Source organism: Corvus cornix, chromosome 2 (genome assembly GCF_000738735.6).
Source record: "Corvus cornix cornix isolate S_Up_H32 chromosome 2, ASM73873v5, whole genome shotgun sequence".
NCBI lineage: Eukaryota > Metazoa > Chordata > Aves > Passeriformes > Corvidae > Corvus > Corvus cornix.
In genome coordinates, this window is record NC_046333.1 from 69,059,814 (window position 1) to 69,074,155 (window position 14,342).

Genomic DNA, 14,342 nt, shown 5'->3' on the forward strand with positions numbered 1-14,342 from the left:
TTGCTATTCGTTGTGTAAAGACATTTTAAGCTAATGAAATGTTTTTTATTACAATGGATCTGCTGTACTGTTAGAAGCCGATCATATTTTCCCACTTAAAAAGTAAGACTTCAAGAGCTTGATAACTTGGCTACTGAGAGAATATGCTCCAGGCTGAATTTTGTATAGAAGTTTTGTATAGAAAGCTGAGGCTTTCTGTTACACTAGAATTTTTAACTTAAAAACATGCACACACCCCTGGGCAGAAAGTGTTATGAAGTACTGAGGAGACAGCTATTTTCCCACTGTGCTAGTAGGCCTCTGCAAGTCTGTCCAGTGGCAAGGTTCATTTTGGAGACTGTATTTGCATCAGTGTTTTTAAAATGTTGAAACGACGGCATCCTTAACTACTGCATACATTCAGCGTTTAGAAAATAATAGCTTTTACTACTCCTCTTTCATCTTGAAATCTGTATTGTTTTATGCTTGACCATAGACCCCTTAGGCAAAACTTCAAAGCATAACCAAGAATGTGAACTGACCAGTGGGTTCACTAAGGGCATCAAGGTTATCAACCTGCAGAGTTGTCTGGGGCAAATTCCAGATGTTTTAAGATGATTGCATCTGCACAGGAGGAAGTATAATACTGTACTTTATATGGCCCTTGAAGAACCTCCACCACAAGACACTAAGCACCTTTATCAGGGGAGATCACTCATGGTTATGGATTGTTTCTAATGAGTACCTACATGCTAAAGGTTATTAAGATGAAACCATTCTCTAAGCACAACACTGTGAATTACAGAAACCACACAGGCAGGTACATGCACAGAAAAGTCTGGTTATTTTGATAGAGCTTAGTTTATTTGGACCAATACCAAAGTTTTAACCTGGGACTTTCCATTTAAATATTACACATAAATCTCCAATCCTTAATAATTTGAGCTAGAGGACTATGACTTAGCTACAAACAGCTGCAAACCAACCTCTACTAGAGATCGACCTTAAATGAGGGCCACATTCACCTATGAATAGGTAACAACACCACAATTAAATTTCCCAAATATTAATCATGACCAATAGATGTTTCTTGATCTCACAGTGCTACCATGCACACTGCCTTCTGAAACTGTGACGATGACCCCAGTACCATCTGTGTAAAGATTGCCAGAGGGACTTGGAAACAGTTCTGGGTACAAGAAGAGAGCAGTCCCAAGATCTTTTAGCAGCTAACACTACCCAACTGCATATTCTGAGAGAAAGAGAAAAGCATCTACAATTAGCACACCTGTGGAAATAAATCTTTGAAGGAAGAGAATAAATCCAAGCTAAAAAGCCTAACCAGGAACTCCAGAACAGAGCTGATACCACAGTTTGGGACTACAGCCAGTTCTACTTTTCATGTGACTTACCTTCCCCACTCCACTAGTTTCATTACACCTCAGTTTGTTAAAGATTGCCACAGAAACTACCTTGAGAATTACCAAGGTAATAAAAAAATCTGGTTTCTAAGGGTAACAATTGAAGGAGCAGTCTAATACAGCCCACTCAAAGACCTCATTCACAGCCAAGGTTTGAATGTATTTTGGCTTATAACCGAACTAGTAATCAAATAAAACCAAATAATAGTAATAGTGACTATTGACTTGGAGTTCTAAGCTTTTTGGCCTATGATCTTCTCATACCTCCCCTCATCTCCCTAGTCTTCAGTTCTGGCTTTCAAACCCATGTAAACCAACCCCGTTGAGTTCTTCCTCTCACACACGTCCATCCACTCATTTCTGTTCAGTTATCTAACCTGCAAATCCAACCTGCCTGTGCTCCAAAACTGCTCCCTGCATCATTCTGTAACATTGGGGCACCCAAAGTAATCAGTAAACCTCACAGGAAACAAAGGTGCCATTTGTGCCTATCAAATACAAAATAAACATGAGAACATTCACTATGCCAACAAGCTAGAGCACCGAGTATTGTTTTGGTGATGATACAATTTATTACTACTTTTGTTTTATTGAAAGGGTTGAGGCAGTACAAAACCTGTGTGGATATACCCTCATTCATGCTTGTAAATAAAGGGTGCTGGAAGAGGGGGGAAAAAATGCTTGCCCTTTCTCCTGTATGCATTATCATTGATTCCAATCTCCAATTAGCTTTCCGCTTTGAGCAATGCAGGGATTAGATCCTATTATCAAAGACAGTCATAAAAATACTAAATGATATTAGAAGATCTTAAGTGTTTCTCAAAGGGTATGCTTCAGGGGCTAAAAAAAGTTTAGGTCTCCTTGTAAAAAAATCAAAACAAAAAAAGATTGTTGACATTAACACATCCTCACAGAGACTGACCGCATAAACTAGAAAATGCTGAACTGATGACAAGTATCATACAACTTCCTACAACTGTCTAGACAACAGAAGAGACTTCTGAGTTGTCAGACATGTCTGATAAATAAATCCTCTGAAGTGGCAATAACTATCATCTCATTCAGGTATTAGAGTGATGTGTAATACCACCAGTTAGAACAGGTATGTGAGCAGACACAATTCTCAAGCTACAAGACTAGGCTGCCATCTGACCAAGGAATCACAGCAAGACTTCATTTTAGAGATACAAAGATGTTGCACTCATGCTCTTCCTATCCCTAAAGCAATATAAATGAAGTCTGGTTTAGGTCTTCAAACTTTTCAAATGAGACAAACACTTTTCCCAAATACGTTATTTCCCTTTTTAAAATACACCTTGCTTAAACAGCCAATTTTCAAATTTGCAGACCACTTTTATTTTGTAGTTTGAGAAGAATGCAGATTTTCCAACTTTTATTGAAAAAATACCGAAGATAAAATGTTTTTTGGAGCTTAATTCATGGAGCTTAATAGTTTTTAGCAAAGCACAGACATACAGACAGAAATGCCACAAGGTATCCTATCAGGAAGTTTGACAGATAAAGCCAAAGAGAAGCTGGAAGAGTGATGGACAGCAGTCTAGTAAACAACTACTGATAGACTTAATAACAGAAAATGCCATAAATCAGAACTGTGAGTGAAGGCAGATCTGTGAAAAGCAAGAGGAAGCATAAGGTATAAACCAGTTAAGTTGCAGATAAACTCTACTGCATTCTTGTACATGTGGAGTCTAGAGGCTTCTGAGACCAGCCAACAAAAACTTGAATCAAAATTAGCAGCACAAAATCTTGCATGCAAGAAGTTGGAGAAGCACAAGAAATTGGCAAGCTGAAGGGCCATTGCCTTCTCCTGTTCTCATCTTCCGCAAGGACATAGAGGGTACAACGTGCATTCCATTTCACCACCTAGAATAATCCTTAAAATTTACAATTCAGACACCAATATAATATGACAACACAATGTTGACAGAAGTGAGAAATAGAATGAAACCTGAACGCCTGAAATTGAAATTCAAGAAAAATTTCACGTTAAAATCGAATAACAAAAATGAAGGTATTTTGAAACATGCATTGAAATTTGTGCTTACATTTCAAGCAGCAAATTAATTTTATTTTACATAAAATGGCAAGGTTACAATATGAGGGCCCCTGGCTTTACAATTTTAGTACATGATTCTGCTCTGTGAAGAATTGTGTATAGTAAAACAAATGCAAGAACTGTAGTCATTCAACACATGGATTGTTACACTTGCTGATTGATCGGTCATTTAAGGATGAATGAATTCAACTCATCCTATACAAATTTAATTGTTATTTGGTTGGTATTTCCTTACCAGAAGCACGAAACATCCATTTACTAATGTATGTTGCATGAGTAGTTAGCTTGAATGAAAAATAACATATTTTAACTGGACTATTTAAAGACTACTATGTGTTAGAATCCTTGTGTCATAAACAAACTACTGGTATTTTGTAACAAAACCCCCCAAACTGACAAGGCCTTTAGCAACTTCATTTGCCAGTGCAGAATACTCTTCTTCCTTAAAATTATATGCAACAGACCTGCAAAACATCATTGTTTTCTTTCTGTTCACGTACATAGTATATTATATCCCTGCATCAAAACACCAGAATTTGGCCTTACTAAAGCATAAAAAGTCAGACAATTCCTAAAGAGAGGACACCAACAGTTTGAGGACTATTGGAGTTCAAAATCATCTACTTTATGTAAGTAAGATAATTCTGAAGCCATCCATTTGAACGGTTAGGAGAAATCTAAAGGGTTACAGAGATTTCAAACAAAACTATTTTGCACATTTCAGTCAAAAAGTAATTGCTTATTTCTAACAAAAAAAAAAAAGGAAGAAAGAAAAAGAAAATGATTTGTACTATATCCAAATGTTTTTAAGATGTAAATGCACTTGTCATCTTTCATGTAAGCAGGGTGCTGGTGCCCCAAATTAAACAAAAGAAGAAAAGTTAGGGTTGACAAGTATGTCACTGCGTAACTACAAATTAAATATGCCTTTTGATATTTAATTTTTAACTGTTGAGTACCTTTTCATCAGGCTATTGCCATTAGAAGTTTTTTATTAGATTAATAAATTAGACAAATAACAGATAAAAGATGTGACAGGTATAACAAATCTGATTTAGCAGATCTGACGCACTTAATCTTTTACTGTAATAGTGGCATTTGATATATTTGAAATGTTTCAAACAATGATCCCTTAACACACCAAAGAAGAAGAAATTCAGATTTAACTCTGCTATATTCAATTTATGCCAAGTACAGAATGAATATCTAAAAACCACAATCAACTTTCAGTTGAAAGTGCAAAATCACCTAAAACTTTCAAAGCTCTGTGAAATTTTATATACTACAACCCCCCTCCCCAACATCTGACAACACAAACGAAACACAGAAGATACATATTTAAACGAGATTGCTAGAACAGCAGCTGAAAAACTGTATGCTTGTGAACTCCGAGTGAATGCTGGCTAGACTGCACAGCAGCCAGCATTTCAAAATAAGTTATGAAGAGATATTACCGTATCTGAATTCCTCAGAAAAATAAATGAACATCAACCTTTTGTGTGGTAAACAAATCCTCACATACTACAGTCTTTCATAAATTAATATAGTAGTTGCATATGTAAACAACTTAAATACAATCAAACTTGCCATATTATGAAAAGTAATTTGAGATTTGCATGCAAAAGCTCACATTAATAATCAAAAAGACTGAATGCCCACATACCACAACTACCTTTGCTTGTATTGCACAAACAATACACAGAAATTTCTTCTATCCAAATTCAGAGCAACCACCTCATTCCTTCTCCAAAAGTCTACAGCTTTGCAAGTAAAAAAAGATCAATTTTTAATATTAAAAAAATTATGTAAAAATATAAACAAAAAGCTGCCTAATTTTGTCACATGAATAAGACATAACTTATGCTTTTTAAGCTAGAAATAAAAAAACCCCAACAAACACAATTTACTATCAAAAAAGAGAAGTATGAACAGGAACAAAAAACCCCCTTGTATGTTAAACTATCAGATTGACCAGTATACACAAAAAACAATCTAAAAACATACTTGGCAACTGATTAACACTATGTTTCCTATTGTTCCTTTCATCTCTTTTAATTATGTTAATAATGTAGAATAAATTAGAACAATGTTTCAAACAAGAGAAAAGAACTAAACTAGATTTCACTGTTGCTGCATGTTAAAATTGAAATCTGTTGTAAAGACTCAGAAGTCTACATTGAAACTAAAATGAAAACTTAAATGAGTTATTTATTAACAATAAATCTAATTAAGCTAATAAAACTGCCTTCTAACACCAGCAGTCACACCTTAGATCAAAATAAAGAGCCAAATATAAAATTACTTTGTGCACAAGCTCTGACATTCAGATCTTTCATACTGAAAAGAGCATGCATGTTGAAAAACTAAACAGTAAAAATTTTAGCACATAGGCTAAATGAAAATTTGCCCCATGCAAACAATTGATCCTTTTTTTATACTTAAAACTGTAACAAAAAGCATATGTATAAGGAAATATCTGATAATTATAGGACAATTGCCTAAATGAGCAAGGCATAAGCTTCTTCCACACTGACAGAAACATGGTACCACACTTGAATAGTATATATTTTTCAAAGCTTCCTCAAAAGACAGGCCTCTTAATTTTTTCTAAATTCTTCTTCAGAACTGTTCATTTAATGTTCTTCTCATTCTTGTATTTTCCTATGAATTTTATGATGCAAGGAAGTGTTTTCCTCAGTACTTACAGACAGATCCCTGCAGAGCTGCCAATGATAAATAGTGTCAAGGTTTTGGGATAAGATTTTTCTGAATGTTCTATACCTTACAAGACTTTAGCTAGTCAAATTAACCATGAATGTTCAAACTGACAGGATTCAAAGAAGGCATTTTAAAGACAAAGACAAAAACGCTTGAGTTATTTACATGACATAGCAAACTCTGAGGACAGAAACCTACCTGCACCATTTTTCCCCACCCAGATTATGCTTTATTCACTTCTCAAATGCTGTAACAGCTCAGGATAGATTTTTGCCTGTATCAGTTCCACTTAATATAAAAACCAGCTGTATTTCCAAATCAGCTGTCATTTTATGTAGCAAGTCAAGTGCACTCATGTGGGAAAAAATATTATTTAAAGATGGAATTATAAATTATTGCATTTGTGTAGTTCTTCTTTGTAGATAATTTTTACTGATATGGAAAAGAAAACAAACAAAAAACCAAATTGGAAAACAGAGAATTCCCTTACTGCATTGGTCTACATGGCTAAACAACAATATTGGCAATAAATAGATGTAATTTCTGTACTGGAAATTTATGTGGATTTGATTAATTTTGCTGATGATATAGACCTTGACTTTTGAAGTCTTGATTCTCAAAAAGAAAATGTTGATAGCGCTGTCAAGGCAAAACATTTAGGCTATTGCTACTTAGTGGTATTGCCTATATATAGCATTGCCTGTAGTGATACTCCAAGTATACAATAATTCATACATAACTTCTGTAAGCTGTGCAAAGAAAGTAATCAGTCATACAAATAGGCTGTTATCCCTAAAGGATGAAAGTGCAAGATTGAGGGGATTTCTTCAATTACACAGCAGCCTCTGGTAAGCTCACTTGTCTAGTGAATATCAGATTTCTCTGTCCTTTTATTTGCACTTCAAGCCTGTCTCTTGTTTGAACAGTCCCGTGCAATCCATTAATTTATCTAAATAAAAATGGATTAATTAATTTCATTTCTAAATCCTACCCTAATTTACGTTTTTAACTTGCTCATCCAGTCCCGGTTTCCTACCTTGCTCCACCTCCATTCCTTACTTGATACCAGTCTTCATGACAAGCTTTTTGTTCCAGTCTCTCCCTCTCTTGCAGTTACACTATTTCCTATCTCAGCATTAGCATCCTCCCCTGAATTACTCCATCTACCCAAAAGCATTACTTCCAATAGCCCAGATCAAGTGTCCTCTGCAGACAGCTGTTCAGAAACAGCCATAGTCTTGAAGCTCTGGACTGGACAGCAAATTCATCACCAGAAAATTCTTAATCTTGTTCCTAACCAAATCATGAGTGTTTTCATATGCACATTTTCAAAAATGTCCTTTGCAAAAGATATATCATGGCATCAACATGCTCCCATTCTGGTGAGACTTTCATTGGCCAGATGGGTGCTTGAAAGTTTCCGACTGAATCAGGGAAGTTATTTGTCTTTACCTTACCTTTTAAATATGTGCGAATTGGTGTTTTGACCTCTCCTTTCCCTTCAAAAAAAACCCTGATCTTGTCAAAATTTCTCTTTTTACTATCATTAGTACTATTTGAAAGCTAATGCAGAAACAACACATAAAAAAAATCTTCACTCCAAACTCTAATGTCCCAGCAATCATCCAGTAAGGATGCAACACTACACATCACAGATAGCACTACTCAGGAACACAACTGAGGTCTAAAGAGTTTGCCTTGCCATTCTTTTTTTTTAATTCTATTTTTAAAAATTAAGGCTATGAAATTCAAGTTCCAAACCAGGCAAATTAAACAAATCAAATATTTAAATTTTGCAGTTGTAAAGATTACTGAAAACAGATAATAGTTTCTAATATACGATTTTTTCTTAAGAAATCAATATGACGCTCTTTAACAAATCCTTGAGTGAACGATGTGTTTGGCTCAAATTAGACCCACTCCCAGTCATATGTATGCTATTTCAGTTTAATAAAGTAGGTATTTTTCATGCTCTTGGAGATTAAGTGTAACATAGAGCTTTGTTTGTTTTGGGTTTTTCTAAGAGGAAAATAAAAAAAAGATAGCATGTCTACTGCAGCATTAAATGCATTGTTTAGATTATGTACAAGTATATTTTCTCAATTAAAATCTTACTGTACAATTTAAAGTTGTTTGTGACTATCAGTTTATTGAAAAAATCAATTATATGGCTGTTGGGTGATCTTTTTTCTTTTTTAAGTTGAATACTGGAAAAAGCCTGATTCTCATATGCCTCACAAAGAGGCTTTTTTCTTCCAGTCCTTTTCAATAATGAAATTCCTCTACCTGCATGAAGAGGTCACTTATTACTCACTTACTAACTTTATCTTCAGAGCACCAAATATTTCCAGGGTCAACGAACCATTGCTATAATCAAACAAACTGAAGGTACTCAAAGTAACTCTTTGTCCAGGTTTTGGCTGGGATAGAGTCAATCTTCTTTCTAGTAGCTTGTATAGTACTGTATTTAGTATGAGAATAATGTTGATAACATAACCACGAATCAGGTGCTGCTGAGCAATGCTTACACTAAGTCAAGGACTTTTCAGTTTCTCATGCTGGCCTGCCAACGAGTGGGTGGGGGTCCACGAGAACCTGGGCAGCTTTTCCTGACTGGCTAAAGGATATTCCATGCCATATGATGTCATGCTCAGTATATACACTAGGGGGAAAGCTGGCTGGGGGCAGACTGGGCATCGGTCAGTTGGTGGGAGTGACTATTTTTCATTTGCATCACTTGTCTTTCTTTCTTCTTCCTGGTGGTTTATTTGTTATTTTCCTTTCCATTAAAATTTGTTATTATTATTATTTTATTTCAATTACTAAACTGTCCTTACCGCAACACACTTTTTTTTACTTTTACCGTTCTGATTTTTTCCCTCACTCCACCAGGGCAGGAGGGGAATGAGAGAGCAACTGTGTGGTGCTTAGCTGCTGGTTAATCATGATACTTTCATACCAATAGTCAACAGAGTACATTTGACAGAGGTTAATTAATCAGAAAGGTAGTTCATCAAGGTGGAGAAGCACAGAAGTGTCTATATGTTCCTTTTTAACATGTCTAGCTTGGGGATTAACAAAAAAATCCCCAAACAACTTTTCTACTATTTTGAATTGGCCAACACTATCATATGTAATCCTAAAAGGGTGTCTCTAATATTCACTGTCATCAATTTTTGCTGGAAAGTTCCGGAGAAAGTAGGTAAACCAACAATAAACAGGACAAGAAGAAGGGTAAGGCCCACCTCTACCAGAAATTCAATATTCCCTTTAAACAAAAAAAAGACTACAAAATAATCCTAAAGGCAATGTGAGCCTAGTAAATACATGCCAATGCACTAGATCAAGAAATGAGAATATAAAAAGCTGACACAACTTCTTTGTCTTGGTTAGCTGGTGGGAATCCAAACGTGCCAAGTGAAAACATACTTCAAATATGATGATAAGTTATGAATTATTCAGACACATTTTTGAATGTGCAAGATGAGTATCTAAGTTATTTCCACAGTACATTGTATCACAGAGTATATTCTGAGCACAAAAGTACTAACAAGAGATGGAAGAGACACTTTTCTCTAAAGCAATAAACTCTAAGATCCTTGTGGTTTTAAGCAAACAAGCACCTGCAGCTCTTGATTCACAGATTGCCAGTGTGCTTCTTGTAATTACCTCCATATCCAATTTTTAAATACAGCAGAATTTTTACTAAGTCTGCCATAGACAACTCTATGAAAAAATCAAAACAAGAATGTACAAATTGATTAAGACAAGATCACCTTCAAAATGCCATGTACTATGTCACTGCAACTAATTTCTACTTGGTATTAACCAGGCATATATGCGATAGGGGATTTAAATGTATCGGTTTTACATAGGACAAATTACATGTTCACAGGACCTAAGTGTGCAAAAAAGGCAGACTTATTTATATTATGCTTCCTCAAAATAGAGGATCTTAAAGAATCTGAATAATGACTAACATCTCAGTCATTTTAAACACCTTATACCTGCCCTTCAATGGCAGTTTGCTGAACTACTGTTATAATGTGCATTTTCTCATAATTTTACCTTTTCAGAACTGTAATTACATCTATTATCAAAGTAGCCAGATTCTATTAGAAAATATCCCAAACTACCTCAATGAATTTCATTAGAAAATAGCAAAGATGGCTTTTATAATTCTTTCTATTATATATAAGCAATGAAGCAAAATAATCACAAAAAACAAGTATTAAAGAGATTATCAATAATGAAAGCAGCTTTAATCATTTGGGGGTATTTGAAAAATGATTTAGGAATTAAGTAAAGTCTGTGAGAAAGAACTCATAATGAGAACATGTCAAAAGTTAAAAACACCGACTAGAAAAAAGTTTTTAATTGTACAGTATATTTTAGCTCCTATCAATCACTGTTAAAATCATTTGAGTTTAATAAGCAGGTATTTACCTGTTGGAATGAGACAATCTTTCCAGTCAAAATATCCTGCATAAATGCCAGGTTCTAATGACCCAACTATTGGATCTGCCTTGAATTCAATGTACATTTCAAATAGTCTTTGATCCAGCTCTTTCAAGGATTCCATACTAACCTAAAAGATTAAATGAAAAAAAGGAAAGAGAAAGAACATGGTAAACAGTCATTAACTAAAAGAATTTAATCACATGCCCAAAAAATTTCCTCATGTCTTCTTTAATTTCAGCAAAAGGCAGCAATTATTGACACATTTCAATTCATAAATATGTACATAAAAACTTAAGAACTTCCATATTATCTGTCCATCCTACCCAGTATAATTTTTTTCCTGATTGTATTCAGCAATAGACATTTTCGTGAAAAACACAAGGAATGCCTAAGCAGGCAGATATCTACTGGCATGATTTTTTTTTCCTGCATGTCAGGAGGTCCTTATCTTGCAAAGTAAACAACTGAATTTTGTGAATGCTTTAAAATATTTAAAAATAAAATTTTCTGTCATTAAACATTAAGATTTTTATGTAATACTTCAGATCTATAAATTTTAATTTTACGATTTCTCAATGTGTTTAAAAAATACATGATTTATTAGAAGTCTCTGTCTTCTGAAACTGAACATATGGACTTCCCCTCTCTACTTCAACAAATCTCTGTACAATAGAACCATAAGCTGCATCACATTAACACCTACAGAATTCTTCTCTTTGACAGCTCTCCATGCATTTTTTTGTAATTCACAGAACTCAGCCACTCTGAAAGCTGAGGGGATATGGATAGTTTGTTAATTGTATCTGAACAACTTTAAATTTTATACAAGGCTTTTTATTAAACAGAGCTTCTACAAAAAAATTCTGTAACGCAATGTAGAACATCAGTACCTAAATACAGTAATGGATGCTATATGCAAATAAAATGAAATTAAAATTAAGATATAAATATCATGTGACTTCTGCTGAAATGTATTTACCTATATAAATAAGAGCTGAAGCAATACAAAAATAAAGCTTTTAAACTAGTGTTCATTTTCCTCAGCAATTAGGGGAAAAGGCACACACGCACACGCACGCATATATATGAACAATAATTTCCAGAAGTAAAGGGGTTTAAAAGTGAGGTCTGCTTTAAAAGCAAGTCTCTAGATCAGACTGGGGATTCAGAAGAAGAAAAGACTCCTTACCATTCCTTTCTAGGGATTTAATACTGCAAACTGCAAAATAAGGGTTGAAACTTATTACTACAGGCATGTCTCTAAATTGTGTTCTATTCTGGCATGCCTACATTATTAAATGAAGAGAAAAAGGAACTGCAATATTTGAGTCAGGAACAGAGGCAGAGAAGTCTTCAGGAATGAGATCACAAGGGTAAGGGAAAACAGTTGTTACTGATGAAAGTTGATGTTAGGAAAGTTGGGATGGTGAAGTAGGTGCTCAGAAACAAGACACACCACAACTTTCCTGCTTTTCTAGGTGATGAACCTTCTTTGATTTGCACACAAGAGGATCTCTATCCCAAAGGCAAGCTTTCTATAAGGCATGAGAAGATCAAGGCTATTTTCTTCCTCTTTTCCTTCTACCTGACTGCCATTTTAAAAGAAGAACACATTTTAAAAGGTACAGAAATCTTGCTCTTTTTTCCTCTTACACAGGTTTCAAGACATTTCTCACTTAAATTTCTTATGATTAGGGAGAGTAACAACCCTTAGACCATTCCTATTTAGCTTTGAACTAGGGGGGAAAAGTAAGTTTGAGTGCCAAGTCCCTGGAAATATGCACCCATTCAAAGAATCTGTAAAACAACTGCTTCAATGTTCCTTAGCAAAGTGTTTTAGAATTAAGGAATTCCACCGTCCACTTCTGCAGCCATTCACTAAAAAAGATCATCTGCACATTCAGTACAGGTTTTTTTGTTTAATACAAGTTATCCTCAACCTGTTTCAGGTTCAATACACAATTAAGATAGTGGTAACCTGGTTTTTCAGCTGGTGGAAAGATTGCAAGAAAGAATGAACAATTAATCTGAAAGTATTTTGAGCCCAGGACTGGGGGAGAGAAGCAGCAGAAGTCCTTAACATCAACCATCTACACCCATTTTCCTGATCCTTAAGTGGGTTTAATGCTCACAAAAATTATACGATTCTCACATTGTTTGTCTTTCTGCTATGAACATTCCTGTGATTACAGTTTTCAATTCTTGCATTAAAGTCATTTTGAGCCTCTACCCCTCTACCTTATCTAATTATCCAGAACTGTGGAAACAATTTTATTCAGAAGCTTAATCAATAAGCTTGGATGAATTTTATGGAATATATCTTTTTTTCCACTTCCTAATTGAATAAACTGATGATAAAAAGTTGAATTAAAGAATCTCCACAGAGAAGTACAAGAGTCATGAGTATGTGCCAAGGTAGCATGTGCTAAAAGCACAGTGTAATGTTTGGCTGCTTTATGTAATTTTGTATTTGGAACACTAAGAAAAAAAATTGAAATAACCATATAGAATGTAAGGAAATGTTCTTGGCTACCATTTTATAATTTCTGTACTTCAGAATATTAGATAATAATCACTTCCCTACTAACAAACGCAACTTTAAAAAGACCAACCCAATGTAAGGATAGTTTTTTCCTAAAACACAGTACAAAATTCACTTTAAAATTAAATTTATAAAGCTGACAGAATTTAAAAGTATAATTTAATTTCAGTCTTCTCAGATAAAAACTAGTCTTTAAAAAAAGTTTGCCAATTCTTTATTACAATTTTTTAATCTAATATTTAAATAAATTAAAAACTTTCAGAAGTTTAGGTGACAGAACAAAAAACTGAAACTATCAACCCACCCCTCTAAACATCTGTGAGCTTCCATTGTCATTAAAAATAAAGGGCTCAAAAACTGCCCTTTTGTGATGACTATCTAATTAATCCAAACCCTCCCAGCTGGCATTACCAACTGATGTGTCCCATACATGCAGTATTGCACCAGTCAGAGCTTTCAAAGGGTTAACAGAGACTGGAAATTAATCTGCCATTTCAACACCTGAATTTGGTAATTTCTAAACATACCAAACTTTTAGTGGCACTACTTTGATGTGGCTGTGCAAGGCAGGGTGTTGAACACATACATAACAGATGTCTTAGCTGCTTATATACACAACACTAAGTGTACCGAGCTCAACTCGGTAGCAAAAAATGGCACTATCCAGAGTAATTTTCTATATTGTGCTAACCATACAAATCACAGCAATCCCTTTCAAATGCTATTCAAAACTATTTAGGCTGTAGAAATTCAAGCAACATTCAGGCATAATGGGACTAAGTATGTACTACATAGTTGAACAATCAATTTGAGTGAAATACTGTACTCTGTACTGGAAAAGATAACATTTTACTTCCAATCAACAAATATTTCTGTAAATAAACTAGCTTTATGGTCCTAAGGATTAAGTCACAACATTTCTCATAAGAAGTGATTAATCTTTACAAAAAGGCAGGAAAATGAGACAGCTACTGCCACCCACTTTGACATTTTCATTCTTTGAAAAAGAAAAAACAACAAAAACCCCCCCTAAAACACAACAAAAAACCCATGAACTAGTTTATGAACAAGAGCTATCAGTAATGCAGATTTCCAGAAGAAATAATTTATCAAGTATATTCCTGAGATAACAATCTTTTACTCT

At 34.6% G+C, this 14,342-nt stretch overlaps 1 protein-coding gene across 1 annotated transcript in view; it reads right to left on the bottom strand.

The window, feature by feature from the left end:
• Nucleotides 1-14,342, bottom strand: part of EXOC2 (exocyst complex component 2) — a 128,066-nt gene that overhangs the window by 25,100 nt on the left and 88,624 nt on the right. Inside the window, exon 23 of the mRNA XM_039549999.1 lies at nt 10,642-10,783. Within this exon, the coding sequence (XP_039405933.1) occupies nt 10,642-10,783 (142 nt within the window). The remainder of the gene's footprint in view (nt 1-10,641; nt 10,784-14,342) is intronic.